The 17,815-nt window shown below is 53.6% G+C and overlaps 1 protein-coding gene across 1 annotated transcript; it reads left to right on the plus strand.

Annotated features, from left to right (window-relative positions):
• Window positions 1-616: 616 nt before the first annotated feature.
• LOC309960132 (serpin A3-8-like) lies at window positions 617-6,190 on the plus strand (the record flags this gene model as incomplete). The annotated part of the gene is given in 4 exon segments (XM_082836753.1): window positions 617-1,585; window positions 3,266-3,397; window positions 3,400-3,538; window positions 6,070-6,190. Coding segments are annotated over 4 exon segments (1,044 nt in total). The 5' UTR covers window positions 617-933.
• Window positions 6,191-17,815: the final 11,625 nt, after the last annotated feature.

The raw sequence follows: 17,815 nt of genomic DNA on the forward strand, positions 1-17,815 counted from the left end.
TTCCTAAAGAGGGTGGCATGTGGAGGTGACACCGTTGGAACTCTTCTTATGAGCCCAGCACCTTCATACTTCATGTCACCTGAGCCATTCAACATGGACAGAGATGGGACCTGAGGCTCAGTCACTTGTTTGTCACCACACAGCACTCACAAGTGGCCAAAATGGAATCCTTGCCCAGGACTCGGAGACTCTGAGCCCACCCGGCTTTCTCCCCACTAGGAGGCCTTTACAGGTTTATGGTGGAATCAACCACCATGTGTCCACCTGCCAGGGGCTGAAGAGAACACTCTACCCTCCTTGTTCTTTACAGCAACACTGATCAGGGCCACCTAGGCTCCAGCGCTGGTCCCGCTGCTTGTGGGGGCCTCTCTCACTGAACCCTCACTGCGACCCGGCACCACGATGTGAGTGCCTCCCTAAGGCTACACGCTTGTCATCAAGAGGCCGGGAGAGGTGCTGTGTCCTCTGACTCAGTCCAGGGCTCCATCCTGGGGGGCAGACAGGAGACATAGTGGAAACGGAGGCCCTGCTGCCTAGTCCCCTCTGACGGTGGCTGCTCTCCCAGCAGGAGGGGGATGGGTTCGCACTGGACAGCACCTCACACCCATCACCAGCTCCCCCCTGGAGCCAGGCAACCCAGGCTTCTCAGCCTCGCTCCTCTACTTCCTTGCTGGGTGACCTTGGAAAAGCCCCTTTCCCTCTCTGTGCCCAGTTTCTCCATTGTGGAAATCGGTAACAATTACAAGACTTGCTTCAAAGGGTGAGAGGGAGCCCAAAGCCTCCTCATGTATGTTGGGAGCCCAGGAGGGTGCCTAGAACTGGGAGGTCACAAAGCAGCAGAGGCAGAGAGAACAGAGACCACGTGGGGACACTGGGTGGTGGTTGGGACATCATCTGACACACCGAGACTTAAAGGAGCTTTGCTTTTCAGAGATGAGGGTGGAGGGAATGTCCCCCCTCCTGGCTCTGGGGCTCCTGGTGGCCGGGCTCTGCTCCAGTGTCCATTGCCTCCCAGGCGGCGGGCTTGACCCGGAGGATGTGACCCCAGAGGACCAACACAAAGGGGCGCCTGTGGACGACCACACATTCGTCTCCAGCAGCACCGACTTCGCCTTCAGCCTCTACAAGCAGTTGGCTTTGAAGACCTCCAATGAGAATGTCATCTTCTCCCCGCTGAGCGTCTCCATGGCCTTGGCCTTCCTGTCCCTGGGGGCCCGCGGACCCACCCTGACGGAGACCCTGGAAGGCCTCAAGTTCAACCTCACAGAGACCCCCGAGACAGAAATCCACCAGGGCTTCCAGCACCTCCTGCAGACGCTCGGCCGACTCAGCGACCAGCTGCAGCTGAGCGTGGGCAACGCCATGTTCGTCCAGGAGCAGCTGAAGCTTCTGGACAAGTTCAGGGAAGATGCCCGGGCGCTGTGTGCCTCCGAGGCCTTCTCCACCGACTTCCGGGATTCCAGCACTGCCAAGAAGCTCATCAATGACTATGTGAGGAATAAAGCGCAGGGGAAAATTGTGGAGTTGTTCAAGCACCTTGACAAGCTCACAGAGATGATGCTGGTGAATTACGTCTTCTCTAAAGGTGGGTGGCCAGAATGGGGTTCGGGAAGATAAACGAAATTAGTTCTGAGACTCCAGGACTATGTCTCTTCTGGCTCAGCCACCTGTGTTGTTAGCAAACCATTGCAGAAGGGGCTCCCGTGGCTTAAGCGAGCCTAGGCACCAAGGCCCCGCCCCGACCATAGGCTTCGTCTACTTTAGCTTTATCCAAATTCTACTTCACTTTACAGGACATAAGTGCAGAGGAGCCACTACTTTGTGTGAGGCGGAGAGAGACTTTTTTCTGACTTCAGCTTGCCTGGCTGCCAAAAGAAGAAGCTGTTCTTTCAGCTCTCTCCGGGGCGGCCGGGAACTCCAGGTTCCTGCCTGTTGAGATGCTTTCGGACACGCTCAGGAAGGCCTCTGCTGTGCGCACTGTGGGCTGTGTCTGACCTGGGCTCCCTCTAAGGGTCTTGGTCTCCAGGGCTTAAGGTGGGGCTGGCAGCCATCTTCACGGTGTGACAGCCTCTGAGCAGCCTGGACACCCCAAGGCTCTTCAATTGTGTGCTTCTATCATCTTGAGGGTGGGAATGGTAAGGCCACCATCTGGGGAAAGTCGCAGGAAGACAATATCCAGCGCAGTGTATTTTCCCAGATTCTAGTTGGACCGGTGCCCAGTCCCATTGATAGAAACTCGATATTGCAAACCTCAGCCTGGAAATTCGTAAGGGTCAGAGTGAAGGCAGATAGATTTCATATATGGAACCAGTAGTGCAATAGAGACCCAGAATAGATAAGGACAGGAAAAACTATCATCGAATCTGGGCGTGGTCAGGTGCCTAAGAGACACTAGCTGTGGGGAAACAAGTTAGCCCTGTACTGGGGGCTCCTGGCAGAGCCCAGGGCTACCCTTCCTGGGTCTGTGTTTTCGTCTATAAATGAAGGCACAGAATTGCATTTTTTTGGAAAAGGAATCCAGGCCAGGCCTGCTACAATTGTTCTTCGAGTCTCCTGTGCTTTCCTCTCCTATAACCCTGCACGGTCCTAGGATTTTCTCCTCCGAAATCTCCCCACCAGGGGCACCCCAGCCAGCCTGGCATTCTCTCTGCTCCTGCCTCTAACTCTGGGGACACAGGCAGGGGTGGAAACAAAGCAGGAAGCGGGAGTGGATACACACTCCATGAAGCCCCAGGGCCCTAATCTCCCCAAGAAGCCCCCATCACTGAACGCTCCATCCTCCTGCGGGGAGACCCCAGCCCTCTCCTCTGCTGACCCCGCCCTGCCCTCCTGGTACCCATGTGGCTCCTGCTTCAGCCTGGCTCACAAGACTGCGAGGACATGTGTCCTCCCTGCAAAGCCAGTGACTAACCACTGGTCACTAACACTGTTCCCTTTAAGGACCAGGAGCTCCCATTTCTCCCCAGTCCCAGCCTCACCCCATCTCTCCCTTGTCCTGTCGTGATCCTGTTGGTTTCTCACGTAGCACAATTAACCAGGTTTGTTTCATGTCCCCCTTCCCAATCCAGACCTCTGGGCTCACCCCCGTCCCCAAGCGCCTACCCACCTGCCCAGGTATATGTGCAAACCTAGCAGGGCCATCCCTAGAGGCACGTGGGGGGCTGCTGGTGTGGGGAGGGTCTCCCCCGCTCAGGGACCAGGGCAGAGGAGTGAGACGCCTGCAGCCCTTGCACCACAGACCCCTCACCTGTCCCTCCACCTCTAGCTCAGTGGAGGAAGCCCTTTGATCCCAGCCGTACTTATAAGTCAGAGTTCCACGTGAGTGAGAACAGGACAGTGGAGGTGCCCCTGATGACCACTGGGGACCTGGAAACGACTTACTTCCGGGACCAGGAGCTGCCTGCACCGCGCTTGAGCTCAGGTACACCAGCGACGACAGCGCGCCCTTCATCCTCCCTGACGAGGGCAAAATGCACGACCTGGAGGCCAAGCTGCTCCCACAGACGCTGAGGAGGTGGAGAGACTCCCTGCAGCCCAGGTGACTGTCCCCAGGACCCGGAGCTGTGGGCCCACCTGCCTTCTCGGCCCTTCCCCCTCTTCCAGGACTCCGGACCCGCAGCCCCCGGGCCTCAGTAATGTCCAGGGGCGGGGGCAGAGGTGGGAGGGCCCGTCCAGGGCTGACCTTGCCCTTGGCTGCCTGCGTGGCTCTGGGCCTGAGCTGTTCCTTCTCTAAGATGATGACATCAGAGGGGGCGGGGCTGAGGGTTCCTCTGACACTGACATGCGCTGAGTCGTGAGGATCCTCACACAACCCCCACATTCATGCTCTTCTCTCCGTGGCTCCACCGCTTGCAGGTGGAGGGGGGCGGATGGGACTGGGATCAGTTGGGGGCTCTGGTGAGACAGACGTGAGCATCAGCTTTGCACGGGCTAAACATTACTTCACTCATTTATTCATTCAACCCTTCAGCACTGATTGAATGAATGAATGAAGATCAAGCTACGTCTGAGGGACTAATTTAGACTCTGAGGGTAGGTCAGCGAATAAAGCAGTAAATTCCCTGCCCTACGGGCACTTACTTTGCAGTTGGAGGAGACAGACAGGAAATAAATGTAGTAAATTATTTGCTACTTTGAGAGGGGAGAAATGGGGAGGTGGGGATAGTAAAGCACAGTAAAATCTTGAAAAAATGGGACCCGCAAGTAGCTTGTGATTGTAAGCAGGGTGGCCCTTAGGTGATGTTTGAGGTGAGGGATTGAGCCATGTGCATATGGTGGGGAAAAGCGTTCCTGGCTGAGGGAACAGCCGGTGCAAAACCTGTAAGACAGGAGGGAGCCTGGTGTGGTTGAGGGTTAGTGAGGCCAGAGCAGCAGAGCAGAGGGAGTGAGAGGGAAAGTTGGGAGAGGTCAGGACCCCAGGGGGGATTCAGGTCACTTGGAGCCTTGCAGACCCCTCGACGCGCCCCCCTCTAAGGGAAATAGAGACTCATCACAAGGTTTTGGGCCAAAGAGTGAACGATCTGAGTCATGTTTTAAACGGATCACCCAGGTCGTCCAGTGGAGAACAGACAGCCGAGGACCAGCATGGAGGCAGGGAGGCCAGCCAGGCGCCCAGTGCACTCACCCAGGGGAGCCGCTGGGGATACACCAGCAGGAACCGGGAAGGGCGGAAGGGGTCAGGCTCTGGATAAACTGAGTGCAGACACAGGAGACCAATAACAAGGGGGACAGCAGAGGGAGAGGCACTTCTGGGCGCAGTGTCTGCTGCAGTGGAGATAGGGAAGGTTGTGGGCAGCTATGCAGATCCTAGGGGTCACGGGTGTGGAAAGTACATTATAAACCGCAAAGAATGAGAGACCTGCCTAGACGTGACATTGAGGCTGCAGTCCCTTCCCCAACCCCTGTCCAGGGGACTGCACGCCTTGGGCCTGCCTGACTCTCAGCCCCTCCTCACTGCAGATCCCAGGAGACTCCAGGACAGGGGACCCACCCTCCCCCTGCACCTACTCCCTTCCCAACTCTTTCCTTCCTCCAGTACCAAGAGCTACCACAGGGCGGGGGCTCAGTGAATAGTTGTAAGTGGATAGAATATTCATCAGACATCTTTGATTTACAAGCACTGGGGGAACAAGCATCTACAGGTTCCTGGCCCATGGAGGGCGCTCACTAAGAATCTGTTGAATGAATGGATAAAGGGGGGGGGGAGGGAGGGAGGGAGGGAAGAAAGATGGCCTATGAGGAGGAATAGGTACCTGCCTGCTCCCAAGGGACTCAACGTTTAATGGGAGCCACAGCCTCCTCGTATTTGGCATCTGTAAGAGCTGATACCGTGACAAGAGTCTTAAGGGAAATAGAGACAAAGAGAGAGGAGGCCTAGGGGTGGGAGACAACATCTGTTGCTCCAAGAACCTGCTGCCACCTCTGCTCAGAAGCAGATGCATCCCTGTCCTCAAGGAGCTCACTGGGAAGACAAGATAGAGATGTTGCATTGGTTCATTCAGGTCCCCAAGGCCCTTGAATGCAGCCCCCAGCACTCCACGTCCCGCCCAAGCCCCTTCCCGGCCCCTCCGCTCCCCACTGCCCGCACTCAGGCTGCCTCTGTGCTGTGGGGCAGCCCTTCTTTCTCCCCTCTTTCCTGCAAGTGCATCCTCCTGACTCCTGGACTCCTCTTCACCCAGTCAGCTCCGTCCCCTCTTCCGGGACTCAGGCTCCATGCCACCTCCTGCAGGAAGACTTCCTGGTGCCCATGGAGCAGCCGCCCCAGCACAGTCTCGCAGCTGCTGGAGTTAGGGTGTTTCCCGCACCCTACAGGTTTGCAGGGGCGAAGCAGGGCCAGGTGTGGTGCTGGTGCACTGCCTGGCATTTTAGACTCCTGCCGATGGGAATGCATAATTCACAGTTTAAGGAGAGTAAGCAGGAGGGGTAAAGAAAATGTGGAAAAGAACCTGTATTTCCAGCAAGAATTGGGTGGTTGGAGAGGAAACCAAGGAAGACCACGCCGAGACATGGAAGAAAGGCAGGCTCTCAGTCCAGCAGACGTTCAGGTTTATTTTTCTCATTTCCTAGAAGAAGAGTTCACCCCCTCCTTCCAAAGTTTTCCATCTCCAGCGATTATGATCTGCAAGACATCCTTCCCCAGATGGGCATGGGGAAAGTCTTCCCCCCCAGCAGCTGGCCAGTCAGACATTAAAGATGCAGAGGCGCTGGTGGTTTCCCAGGTGGGTGTTTAAACTTTGGACAATTCATCTCCACATGGGAGCTTGAATGGTGAAGGCCATGCCAGAGTTTTGTGTAAACTTGAATGAGTAAAATAACTGTATTTCTCTTTACTCACTCACCTTCCCTGGACTCCTCAGAAGGGCTTGGTTACAACCATCCTGGGGGTGGTCCCACCTTCCCTGCAACATATTGTGACATGGAAGCCCATCTAGCGGGAGGGCCTGGGGTGGAATCAGCTGTGAACCCCGTCTCATGCTCCAACTTTTACTGCCTATGCGATAAATAATTCAAGTCCTGTAGCCCTCACTTTCTTCATCTTTAAAAGGAGCGTTATAGTCCTTGCTCATGTGCTATGTCTAGCAGAACAGGTAAGAGGTAATAGGTACTAACAACAGCTACAGGGCCATCGTGATGGAAATATACTAAGAGCACAGGACAAGAACACCAGGGCCCCTGGTACTGTGATCCTAGAAGCAGAGAAGTCAGAGCGAATGGGGGAGGCTGGGCAGCCCTGCAGCCTCCCCTGCACCCCACCTGCCAAAGGACCTGGTAAAGGAGGCGTATGTGCCAAGGGGCCTGCGGGGTCCAGGGATGGGAAGCCATTTCCTATGCAAAGTAACTGAGCGCTAGGGCAGGAGAGGAGCAGAAAGCAGGGTCCGCTCATCTGATACATTGACGTGGAGGGACTGTGGACAGTTGCCTGTGCCTGTCTGTGACAGTTGCCCCCTCCCCTAACATGGGGGGTGTTTTGGACTCAGACAGAGAGGGGTCCAGATCAGGGAACCCCTGCTCTTTTCCTCTCTGACCCTGGGCCCAGCACTCACAGCCTTTGCCTGCACTTTGCACATCTGTGCATCACGACTATGCAAACCAGCTGACAGGTTTGTTGGGAGAAACAAGTTGAACAGGTTGACAGCACAGTGACGGCCAGCGGCCGGAGGCGGATGAATGTCCGTCCCCTTGGAGGCACTCAGGCAGCTGCTCACCTCCCACCCACCTCGTCTCTGGTGCGTAATGCTCTGGGGTCCCCCTGGTGGTCCGCAGCGCTGTGCTTGACGTGGGCAAGGAGGGCATGGAAGGAGCTGCTGCCATGGGAAGCAACTTGATCTACGAGACTAGAGAAGTGATCACTATGCATTTCAACAGGCCCTTTGTGTTTCCCATACTCAGTAAAGACACCCAGAGCACCATCTTTTTGGGCAAAGTCACCAACCCAGTCAAGCCTAGGCCTCCCCTGAGTGGCGGGTCCCCTCGCTAAGGAGCTGGGTGCCCAGCTCCCTGGGGGCAGCCTGGCCCCTGTGCCCCGAGGAGCCCCTGCCTGGTCCCACCTGCTCACCCTGGTGAAGGTGACAGTGACTCTGCTGGGGGTTTCACATGCCCAGGGAGTCTGTGCCTTGGTCAGTAAGAGGCTCCGAGCCCTACGAAAGCAATAAGCCACCTTCCTTGGAGTGGACTCTTTCCTGTGTGTCTCCACCCTTGCCTACGTGATCCCATGCCATGGGCAGCCTGGGCCCCGAGGCCAAGCCCCCCGACCTCCCACACTCGCTCAGCCCGCCCCAGACTCTGGGCCCCTCTGTCTCAGCCTCACCAGCCGACCCAGAAGCAGGCTTTGTGCTTGTGACCAAGCCCACTGGACCTCAGGCCCAGGGCTGGGAGGGGCCCCTGCTGCCCGATACCCACTTCCGGGGGCTCTGGTCCCAGGTCCAGGTTCACTCTTCCATCCCCCAGGGCCCAGGATGTGCCCTCGTGCTGACATTGCAGGGGCTCCGACCCTCACCTCTTCTGGCACAGCCCCTGGACCCCTCACTCCTGCAGCTGAGCTGGGCCTCCCCCCAGGGTCTCCCCTGCTGCCCCCCAGCACCTCAACCTGGGAGACCAACTACTTCCAGGTTCCCAGAAGAGCTCCTCCACCACCTGACGAGTTCCACATACTCGCCTGACAGAGGATCCCCTCAGCAGCCAGAACGGGGGTATGGGAGCAAAAGGTCCATAAACACACACCTGCAATAAAGGGAACCCACTTGGTTCTTCATGTCCCTGATGTGATCAGGGGCTGTGTCATCTCCAGGAAGGTCAGCTCCCGGCGTAAATGATGACGTCACCCACAACTGAACGGTTGAGATCTCTCTGCCTGGCAGCCTGCTCAGACCTCTACCTGGAATAACCCGTTTAGTCCTTGAAATGATCACGTGAGATACTGGCTGTTACTCATCCCATTTTACCGCTGAGGAAACTGAGGAACAGAGAGGCTCAGTCATTTCCCCCAAGGCCACACAGCTACTAATTATTGCCGGCAGGATGTTATCCCAACCTCCTGGATCAGAGAAACACTCTAAACCACAGAATGAATCTGCCCTCAAAGATTTTCACAGCAGTGACCCTCGTGGGACTTAGGAACTGACGCGAAACACGGATGATGAAACAAGGCTCTGGAGGCTGACAGAAGAGGATCAAACTCAGCCTGGGAAGTCGGCAAGCCATTCCTGGACGAGGTGCTTTTTGTGCTGCCATCAGAGGAAGAATAAAATGCGGTAGGGTAACCAGAGAGGAGAATGTCCTTGGCAGGAGAAAGACATTTTCAAGAACCCGAAGGAAGCTGGGCAGACCTGGAGCAGGAAGCGGAGGGCCTGCAGAGGTGATGGGGCCATGATGGAGCCGCTGGACCACTGGGGGCCTGGCAGCTCGGTAAGGATGCTGGAAAGGTTCCATAGACCCCTGGGCAGCTTTAAAGGAATTTGAACAGAGGGTCTCTCTGAGCAGATTTGCATAGTAGAAAAATGACCCCAGTTGCTGTGTAGAGAAGCAATTCAGGGCCAGGACAGGGATGCAGGCTGGACATTAAAGGGGATGCTGCAGGAAATGGGGCCAAAGCCCAGGATGGAGAGGGAGAGCAGGGATGAGTGGAAGGCTGTGAAGAGAACCCATGTTTCTGTGAGTGGACGTGGGGAAGAAGCTCCTGGATGATGACAAAGCATCCCCTGAGGAAGGACCCCCAGCATGTTGGGAGGAGGGCAGGGGACACCCTCACATTCAGATCCCAGATGTGTGGTTCCCTGGAGACAGCCAAGGGATCTGCTCAGGGGAGTTCAGGAGAGAATCAGGGCTGGAGGGAAGCATGAAGATTCGTCCCCCAGGATGGGCAGGTGAGCGCTGAGGGGAGGAGGTCCCCTAAGCTGAGTGCCATGGGGTGAGAAGGGGAGGGCACCCGAAAGGGTGGGGCACTGAGGAGAAGGAACAGAGTGGGGAGGAGGGAGGGGCATGGGAGGAAAGCTGTCACCCCAGGACCACAGGAGAGGTACCCAGAGGAGGGGACTTAGGGGTAAGGGAAGGATCAATGGTCCATGGGATGCTGTGATCTAAAGCCACAGGGGACGGGGCAAGGGCAGGGTGAACAGAGTGAGGGGAGGCCTGCCCTGGGCTGGAGGGGGAGGAAGGGAGAGCGAGAGGGTGTGCAGACGGCCTTTCTGGAGTTTAGCCTTCAGGGTGGTGAGATCTGGGCTGGAGTTGGCTTGTGTGCTTTAAAGACTCTGTAACCTTGGGCCCATTTGTGTGACCTTAGGAAAGATTCAGGAGGTGGGGTGACAGGCACCTGGGCTGCAGCGTGGCACAAGTCCTAAGGGACAGTTAATAGAGGCGACTTGACCCCATCCCTAACCTGGGGCTGCACACCCAGCAGGGATGCTGCATGTGATTATATAGTTTCCCAAATCCATGTTTTGAAGAGAATATCTTTTCCCCATTGATTGGTTTTTTGATCCCTAGTCAAATATTAATTGACTGTATGTGCAAGAGTCGACTTCTGGGCTCTTTATTCTGTTCCTTTCATCTATGTGAATATTTATGCCAGTACCATACTGTTTGATTACTATAGCTTTGTCATACAGTTTGAAATCAGGAAATGGGATGCCTCCAGCTTTGTTATTTTTTCAGAGGTTTGCTTTGGAAAATTGCAAATATATGGGGATTGAACACACCCCGAGGTGAAGACAAATGTCAATGTCACCTTTGGAGAGAATTGAGAACAGGCAGGGGGTCACCCTTTTGGTAGCCCATGGGAATGTGGGAGTCTAAACTCTGCACATCAAGCCTGGTTCCATAACCTACTCCTGATGTCTTTATTACCTGTGTGACCCTGGGGGGGCTGAGCCCCTGACCACCCTGAGCTTCTCTCTCCTTGTTTGTAAAATGGGGATGAATATTTTACAATAGCGTAATAGTATTATGATATGTAAATACTACTGCTCTCCGTGGACTCCTCAGCCTCTCTGGAAGGTGGTTAATTTTAGAGGAAAATATGTATCACTGTGGTACAAGCTGCTCTGAAGGTAGGTGTGGATCTGAAGTCAAGGCTCTGCCAGGCTTTCAGATCTGGGGCAAGTTACCTAATCTTTGTGCCTCGGTTTTCTTATCTCTTTTTTTTTTTCTTTTTTTTTTCTTTTTTTTTCTTTTTTAACATCTTTATTGGGGTATAATTGCTTTACAATGGTGTGTTAGTTTCTGCTTTATAACAAAGTGAATCAGTCATACATAAACATATGTTCCCATATGTCCTCCCTCTTGCGTCTCCCTCCCTCCCACCCTCCCCATCCCACCCCTCCAGGCCGTCACAAAGCACCGAGCCAATATCCCCGTGCCATGCGGCTGCTTCCCACTAGCTATCTACCTTACTACGTTTGTTAGTGTGTATATGCCCATGACTCTCTCTCGCCCTGTCACAACAGTCTACCTTGTTGGGATGTGAAGATAATTCAATAAAAATTAATAATGTCCCATGCCTGGCATGATACTAAAGCCTTCATACTTAGATTGCGTGTGCGTGTGCATGTATAAACACTTACATATAACACACGACAAGTGTTCATAGATGTGTATATGAGTAATGCCTTACTGGCTCAGGAAATAACTTTTCTTCTTTAAGAAATAATCTGTCGGGCTTCCCTGGTGGCGCAGTGGTTGAGAGTCCGCCTGCCGATGCAGGGGACATGGGTTCGTGTCCCGGTCTGAGAAGATCCCACATGCCACGGAGCGGCTGGGCCCATGAGCCATGGCCGCTGAGCCTGCACGTCCAGAGCCTGTGCTCCGCAACAGGAGAGGCCCGCGTACCGCAAATAGGACCATTAATTTTAGCCTTATCAGCTTCAAACGGATGAGAAGGTCAAAAGAGACTGTGGCTGTCAAAACCACTTGAGACCCACAGAGCACTGTACAAATGTGAGGAGAAGGAATTCAATGCTGAATTAAGAGCGGGATTAAGGAGGGAAGCATACAATCCTCTTGGCTCTTCTGGAGGAAATAAAAGACCTTGAGGCTTTGGGGTTCTTCCTGTTCTAACCCGTGCCTCCTGGGACCTGCCAGAGGAAGGGGACTCGTGCCCCTTAATTTAGTGCTTGCTTCCAGGGTTACTTCAGGTGGCGATCACAGCCCTCCTGCAGAAGAATCACCAGAGAGGGGAAGGAAGGAGAGCTTAAATGCAGTGTCCCTGACTTCCCCCTGCCCTAAATCAGAATGTCCTGGGGTAAGTGCAGGATTTTAAACAATCTCCCCAGGCAGTTGTCATGCACACTGAAGGTGCAAAATACTTCTTTGAAAGAAACTCAACAAGTAGCAATAAAATGGGACAGATGATGAGCTCCCCATCACTGGAGGTGTACAAGCAGATACATCAAGGATTCAGTGGGCAGAAAATTCTTGATTGCCTCCTATGTCTAAGTCAGCAAGGGAGGCTTCTCAGATGCTGTGGAAAGTAGGGCTGTGATGTATTGCAGCCCTGATTCCGAGATGGAGATTCCACATTGGATATATGTTCTCTCACCTCTGAGGAGCACGTGATTCTCCAAGACTGCTGTAGTGTCATCCCGAGCTCTTCCACGCAGGCCTCGAACTTCCCCAGGATCTGCCTCTGCACACTTGTGGATGCTTTGCTGGGCCTCCACCTGTTACTGCGTGGCCTCCAGGGACCCGGGCCGTTACATGTGCATCAGCCCACGGTCAGGGTATCTGAGCAGCAGATCCTGGAAGCCCTCCTGGATCTGGGCCTCGGACCCCACGTTGAGGTTGAACCAGGCCCTCCAAGAGGTGGGTCCTGCTGGGTGTTGGGGCCCCGAGGAAGAACACGTCCAGGCCAAAGAGATGGTTACTGGGGAGAAGGGAGTGTTCTGTCCAGAGCACCCAAAGCCAAATGTCTGTAGAGGCTGAAAGCAAAGCCTACGTTGCTCTCGGAGAATTGGGGGCCGTCCCAGGCTGTCCTGGGGGCTGGGGTTGGTGAGATCAGAATCTTCTTGGTTAACCAGGGCCAGACAGTGAGCCACAGCCATGAACACGGTGATCAGCAGCTACCACCGACGGATCTCCATCCTCGGGGCTCCTTGGTCTGGAAACGGGCAGGAGAGGACAACAACAATGACGAAAGTAATAGTAATGAGTGATATTACTGATTCTCGGAGTGTCTGCTCTGTGCCAGGCACTGTGCAAATGCTTCAGGGTCATGACCTCTTTTTTTAAATTAATTAATTAATTACACTTTTTATTTTATATTGGAGTACAATTGATTAACAATGTTTTAGTTTCAGGTGTACAATAAAGTGATTCAGTTATACATATACATGTACCTATTCTTTTTCAAATTCTTCTCCCGAGCTACAGAATATTTTTTTCATCCTCACCACAGCCCAGTGAGGAAGGAAGGCGCTGTTTTCACATCCCCATTTGACAGAGAAGAAAACAGAGGCTTGGGAAGGTGAGGGAGCTGCCCAAGGTCAAGCAGCTGGTAGGTGGTGGAGTCAGGACTGAACCCAGAGCCTGGTGGGAGGCGGATTCATGACCAGATGAGAGGATCATCTAGCAGACAGCCTGTCTGAACAGAAGCGCCGGTACCTTGTGCACCTGCTGCGAGCGCCTGACACAAGCCAAGGACTGCTGGCAGCCAGAGTATCTGTAAGAGGAGCAGAGTGGAATCCGCCTCTCACCATTGTGGCCTCTCCTGTTGCGGAGCACAGGCTCCGGACGCGCAGGCTCAGCGGCCATGGCTCACGGGCCCAGCTGCTCCGCAGCATGTGGGATCCTCCCAGACCGGGGCACAAACCCGTGTCCCCTGCATCGGCAGACGGACCCTCAACCACTGCGCCACCAGGGAAGCCCCGCACTAGATTTTTTTAGGTAGAATTGTGAAGGACAAGTGGTCTCTCTCCCTACACTGGTTGTGTTGAGCCTCTAGGAGGTTCCTGGGACAGACCTTAGTTCTCTGGTTTTCCTGCTCTAGCTCAGCCCCGGGGACAGACAGACTCAGCTTGGCTAGTCAGAGAGTCTAAGTCAGCCCTCCCTCCAGGGGCCCCTGTGGACCAAGATCTTCCCAGGATCCTCTACGTCCCAGCGTCTCCCAGGACCCTTGGACTCTGGTCTCCAGGTGCTTGTCTACCCATGAGACAGGAAACCTTCCACTGGTTGTCCCTGCAGGTCCCCTGCAGCTCAAGCCCCATCAATGTGCGATACAACTTGGTTACTAGCTATTGATTGGTATCTTCCTTCCATGACTTGTCAACCATTTTTTTTTCTCTAGGCTTCTCATCAGCAGCATTTAAACGTGCTCACTTTTCACTCAACTTTCAGTTTTCAAAAATATATGTCTTCCTCTCTTTTCCCCTCCCGCTCCCCTTTGCTTCTCTTTGTCTTTGATGACAAATTGCTAGAAAGAAATGTCTCCCCTTGCTGTACCCCTGTGCACCACTGATTCTCTTCGAAACTCTACAATCTGCTTCCTCCCCCCATGTCTCAACTGCCATTGCTCCTGCGAGCCGCCAAAGACCCCACTTGGTAGGTCCAGCCTATCCTGTGGACACTGTCCTTTCCTCTCTCCCCACGTGTCCCCTCTTCCTAGTCCTTCTCTGTCTCTCTGGGTGCCCTCTCCTCCTCTTCCTAAGTGTGGTCATTCCTGATGACGGGGTCCCAGGCTCCCCTCTCTACACGCTCTCACCAGGAGGGAGTCCTCACCGGGAAGTCTCGTCTCTCCTCTGCATTAGCAGATTTCCAGGCCCTGCTCGGATTTCCTTGCTGAATGCCAGATCTGTAGAAGCAAATGCTCACTGTTCTTTTCGTCGCGGGTGCCGGCCGGGCATCTCAGGTCTATATGGGAGCTCAGCCCCTTGCTCACTAATCAGCGTCCTCTCCCTACGTTACCCACCTCTCCAAATGGCTCCCTCCAGTTTCTTTAGCTCCCAAGCTGGCAACCTGAATGTCACCTTTACTACAGACTGTCCTTATTTCTTCATGAATAATTGATTACTCAGTCCAATCCATGGTACCTCCTAACTGTGTCTCAAAATGTCCCTTTTTCTCTACCTTCACATCTATATCCCCTGTCGGTCTACTACCCTCTTCTCCTTAATTCCTACGATTGTCTCCTGACTATGTTCCGTTCCATTTAGGCAGAGCCGTGTTGAATCGTGCAAAGAAAGCACTGGGTCCAAGGAAGTGGGTGGATTGCAGCCAAGAGGACTCAACGTTAACCACTTTACTGGCTGCCATGATTTACAGAGCTTCACACGCAGATGACGGAGGTTCAGGGAGCGCAAAGCAGCTGCCGGGATCACTTAGCATTCCAGACTCAGCTGGGCTTAGAGCCCTGATGTCCTGACTCTCCTGTTCTCTGCACCTTAGCTGGGCGACTCCCTCCTCTGCAGGGAATTCTAGACTTTCTCAATGTTGCAGTACCTCACGTAGACCACCAAGGCACCCCATGGATCACACAGATCTGGGCTTAATTAAACTTGCTGAGTGGTAGGGACGATCACTTTGACAGCATCTCAGTAATGTTTCAAACGGGGAAGTTAGGAGAAATAAAAGGTTTCATTGGCTGGACTCAGTTCACAGTGGCTTTAGCGTGATAGTTAGAAAGTGTGGTCAGATTTTATAAACTAGATGAGAAGCCAAGCCTCTTATCTTTATAGCCCGTGAGTCTGTGCAGCGTCACTCTTAAAACAGCTTGCTGTGGGCTTATCTTGGGACACATGGGTCTGAACAAGCAGCTGTTAATAAATTCTGGACTTAGAGAGTACCTGTTGGGTATGGCATATCTGTTTTGCGAGTCCTGGTACAGTTTTCTTTGCAAATTGTGGTTTCACTTTCATTGCTTATTAGGATTGACAACTCTGCCCAGAAAGAGGATGCTCTGGGCGTCTGGGCAATGAATGGGGCTGTTGAAATGCACAATGGTCGATTAAGTCCTCCTTGCAGAGGAGTGAATCTGGATACCCATGGTGGCAACTGCTTCCGTGTGCTTCCTCAGCCGTCTCAACCCCAGCCCTCATGCAGCACCATGGGGCCAGTAGAAGTTCACACACTTAGATATCAGAGCAGGTGTCTGGTGTGGCCCGGAGGGTGGGCAGTGCGGTGGGGCTGTGGAACCCAGCCTTTGACATATGGTAATAGTAGTATTATAGTAGTTGTAACTAATGGTCTTTTAGAGAAGATGCTCTCTGGTCGTTTAAGTGCTGAGGTAGTTAACAATGTCAGATAGTTTTTTTTTTTTTTTTTGCGGAACGTAGGCCTCTCACTGTTGTGGCCTCTCCCGCTGCGGAGCACAGGCTCCAGACGCGCAGGCTCAGCGGCCGTGGCTCATGGGCCCAGCCGCTCCGCGGCATGTGGGATCCTCCCGGACCGGGGCACGAACCCGTGTCCCCTGCATCGGCAGGCGGACTCTCAACCACTGCGCCACCAGGGAAGCCCCAATGTCAGGTAATTTGGCCAAGGCTGTGTTACCATTAAGTGTCAAGCCAAGCCTGCTGAAGCCTGCTGACTCCAAAGTCACCATGAATAACTGCATGGCAGGAGGAAATACAGCAATATACAAATCACCCTGTGTGTTCAAACTCAAGGTACACTAGCCTGTTCAAACTCGAGGTGCCATCTTGTTTCCAGATACCTCTATCTTTCCCCATCAGCCTCTCCTGTCATCACTCCTGATTTCCTCAGCCTGAAACATAAAAATCCCATCATTTGAACGACTCCCTGGTCATTATTTTCAATAGAATCATTTTTCCTTTGTGCTGGCCGCTCATGTTTCCTCCATCCCTGTACCTGGGGGGGATCGTTGACCACCATATCATCCAGCAGTCTGCCCTCTTTTTGTCTATGTCTGCACTGTGGAGATACCTGGAAACCACACCCCTACACAGGTCAGTGACCTGTCCTCCAGTCCCCTAGGGACCCCACTCATGCCTGCTAGAACCTTGAGGTTTCCCAATGTCTTCTTGTCTCCCCTGTCCTAGACTTCTGATCCTTTTGCTTCCCCAAGATGGATTCAGTAGATAACATCTCTCTGCAGCACAGGGAAAATAGGAGTCATTTGAGACAAGCTCCCTCACCTTCTGACCACATGCTTAGAGCCACGCTCTCATCCTCTTGTCCTCTCTCTAGGGTGGAATATGTGCCACGTTTCTGGTCAAAGCGCTCCCCCTCTTGTGCTCAGCATCCCTTCCATCCCCATCTCACCATCTCTGATTAATTTCTTCTATCTGTTATCTTCAACTTCTTTTTCTTTGTGACTTTTATTATTTGAACATGCTCAAGTCTCTCATTTTTTAAAAACTGGAATGAAAATCCTCACTTTGTCCTAATTGATTCTCAAGGTCTCCTTTCTCCAATTTCCTGCCTCTGATGTCAAATTGCTATGGAGCAAGGCTGACGTGGTGGACTCCCCTAACTGACCCTTCATCTGCCACCCCACCACCAGTTCCTGCTTTCACCAAGGACCCCAGGACAAGGACACCAGTGGATCACTGGTGGACCATCCCCAAGGGCCACGCTTCATCCTTCTCCTCCTTGCCTGCCTAGCCTTGTCGCATGCTGTGACCACATCTTCCTTTGGCCGTCGAAAGACCACACCTTTCCCTTCCTGCTGCTTTGCTGTCTCTTCAGAGGGCTTCTTGTGGTCCTCGAATTCCCTTACAGGTTGGATTTTGGCTAAGTTTGGCTCCAGGCTCTGAGCACCATCCTTGATGTCTAAGATACCTGTCTCACCTCATGGTCTCACTCAACCACCGATGCACAATGAAATCCACCTCTCCAGCTCAAATTTTCCTACTGAGCGGGGAACCTTCAAGATGGCAGAGGAGTAAGACATGGAGATCACCTTCCTCTCCACAAATACATCAAAAATACATCCACATGTGGAACAACTGCTACAGAACACCTGCTGAACGCTGGCAGAAGACCTCAGACCTCCCAAAAGGCAAGAAACTCCCCATGTACCTGGGTAGGGCAAAAGAAACAACAGAGACAAAAGAATAGGGATGAGACCTGCACCTCTGGGAGGGAGCTGTGAAGGAGGAAAGGTTTCCACACACTAGAAGCCCCGTCACTGGCAGAGACGAGGAGTGGCGGGGGGAAGAAGCTTCGGAGCTGCGGAGGAGAGCGCAGCAACAGGGGTGCGGAGGGCAAAGTGTAGAGATTCCTGCACAGGGCATCGGTGCTGACCGGCACTCACCAGCCCGAGAGGCTTGTCTGCTCACCCGCCGGGGCGGGCGGGGCTGGGAGCTGAGGTTCGGGCTTCGGTAGGATCCCAGGGAGAGGACTGGGGTTGGCGGCGTGAACACAGCCTGCA

The sequence above is a fragment of the Leucopleurus acutus genome, assembly GCF_964270905.1.
Source record: "Leucopleurus acutus genome assembly, chromosome: 1".
Lineage (NCBI taxonomy): Eukaryota > Metazoa > Chordata > Mammalia > Artiodactyla > Delphinidae > Leucopleurus > Leucopleurus acutus.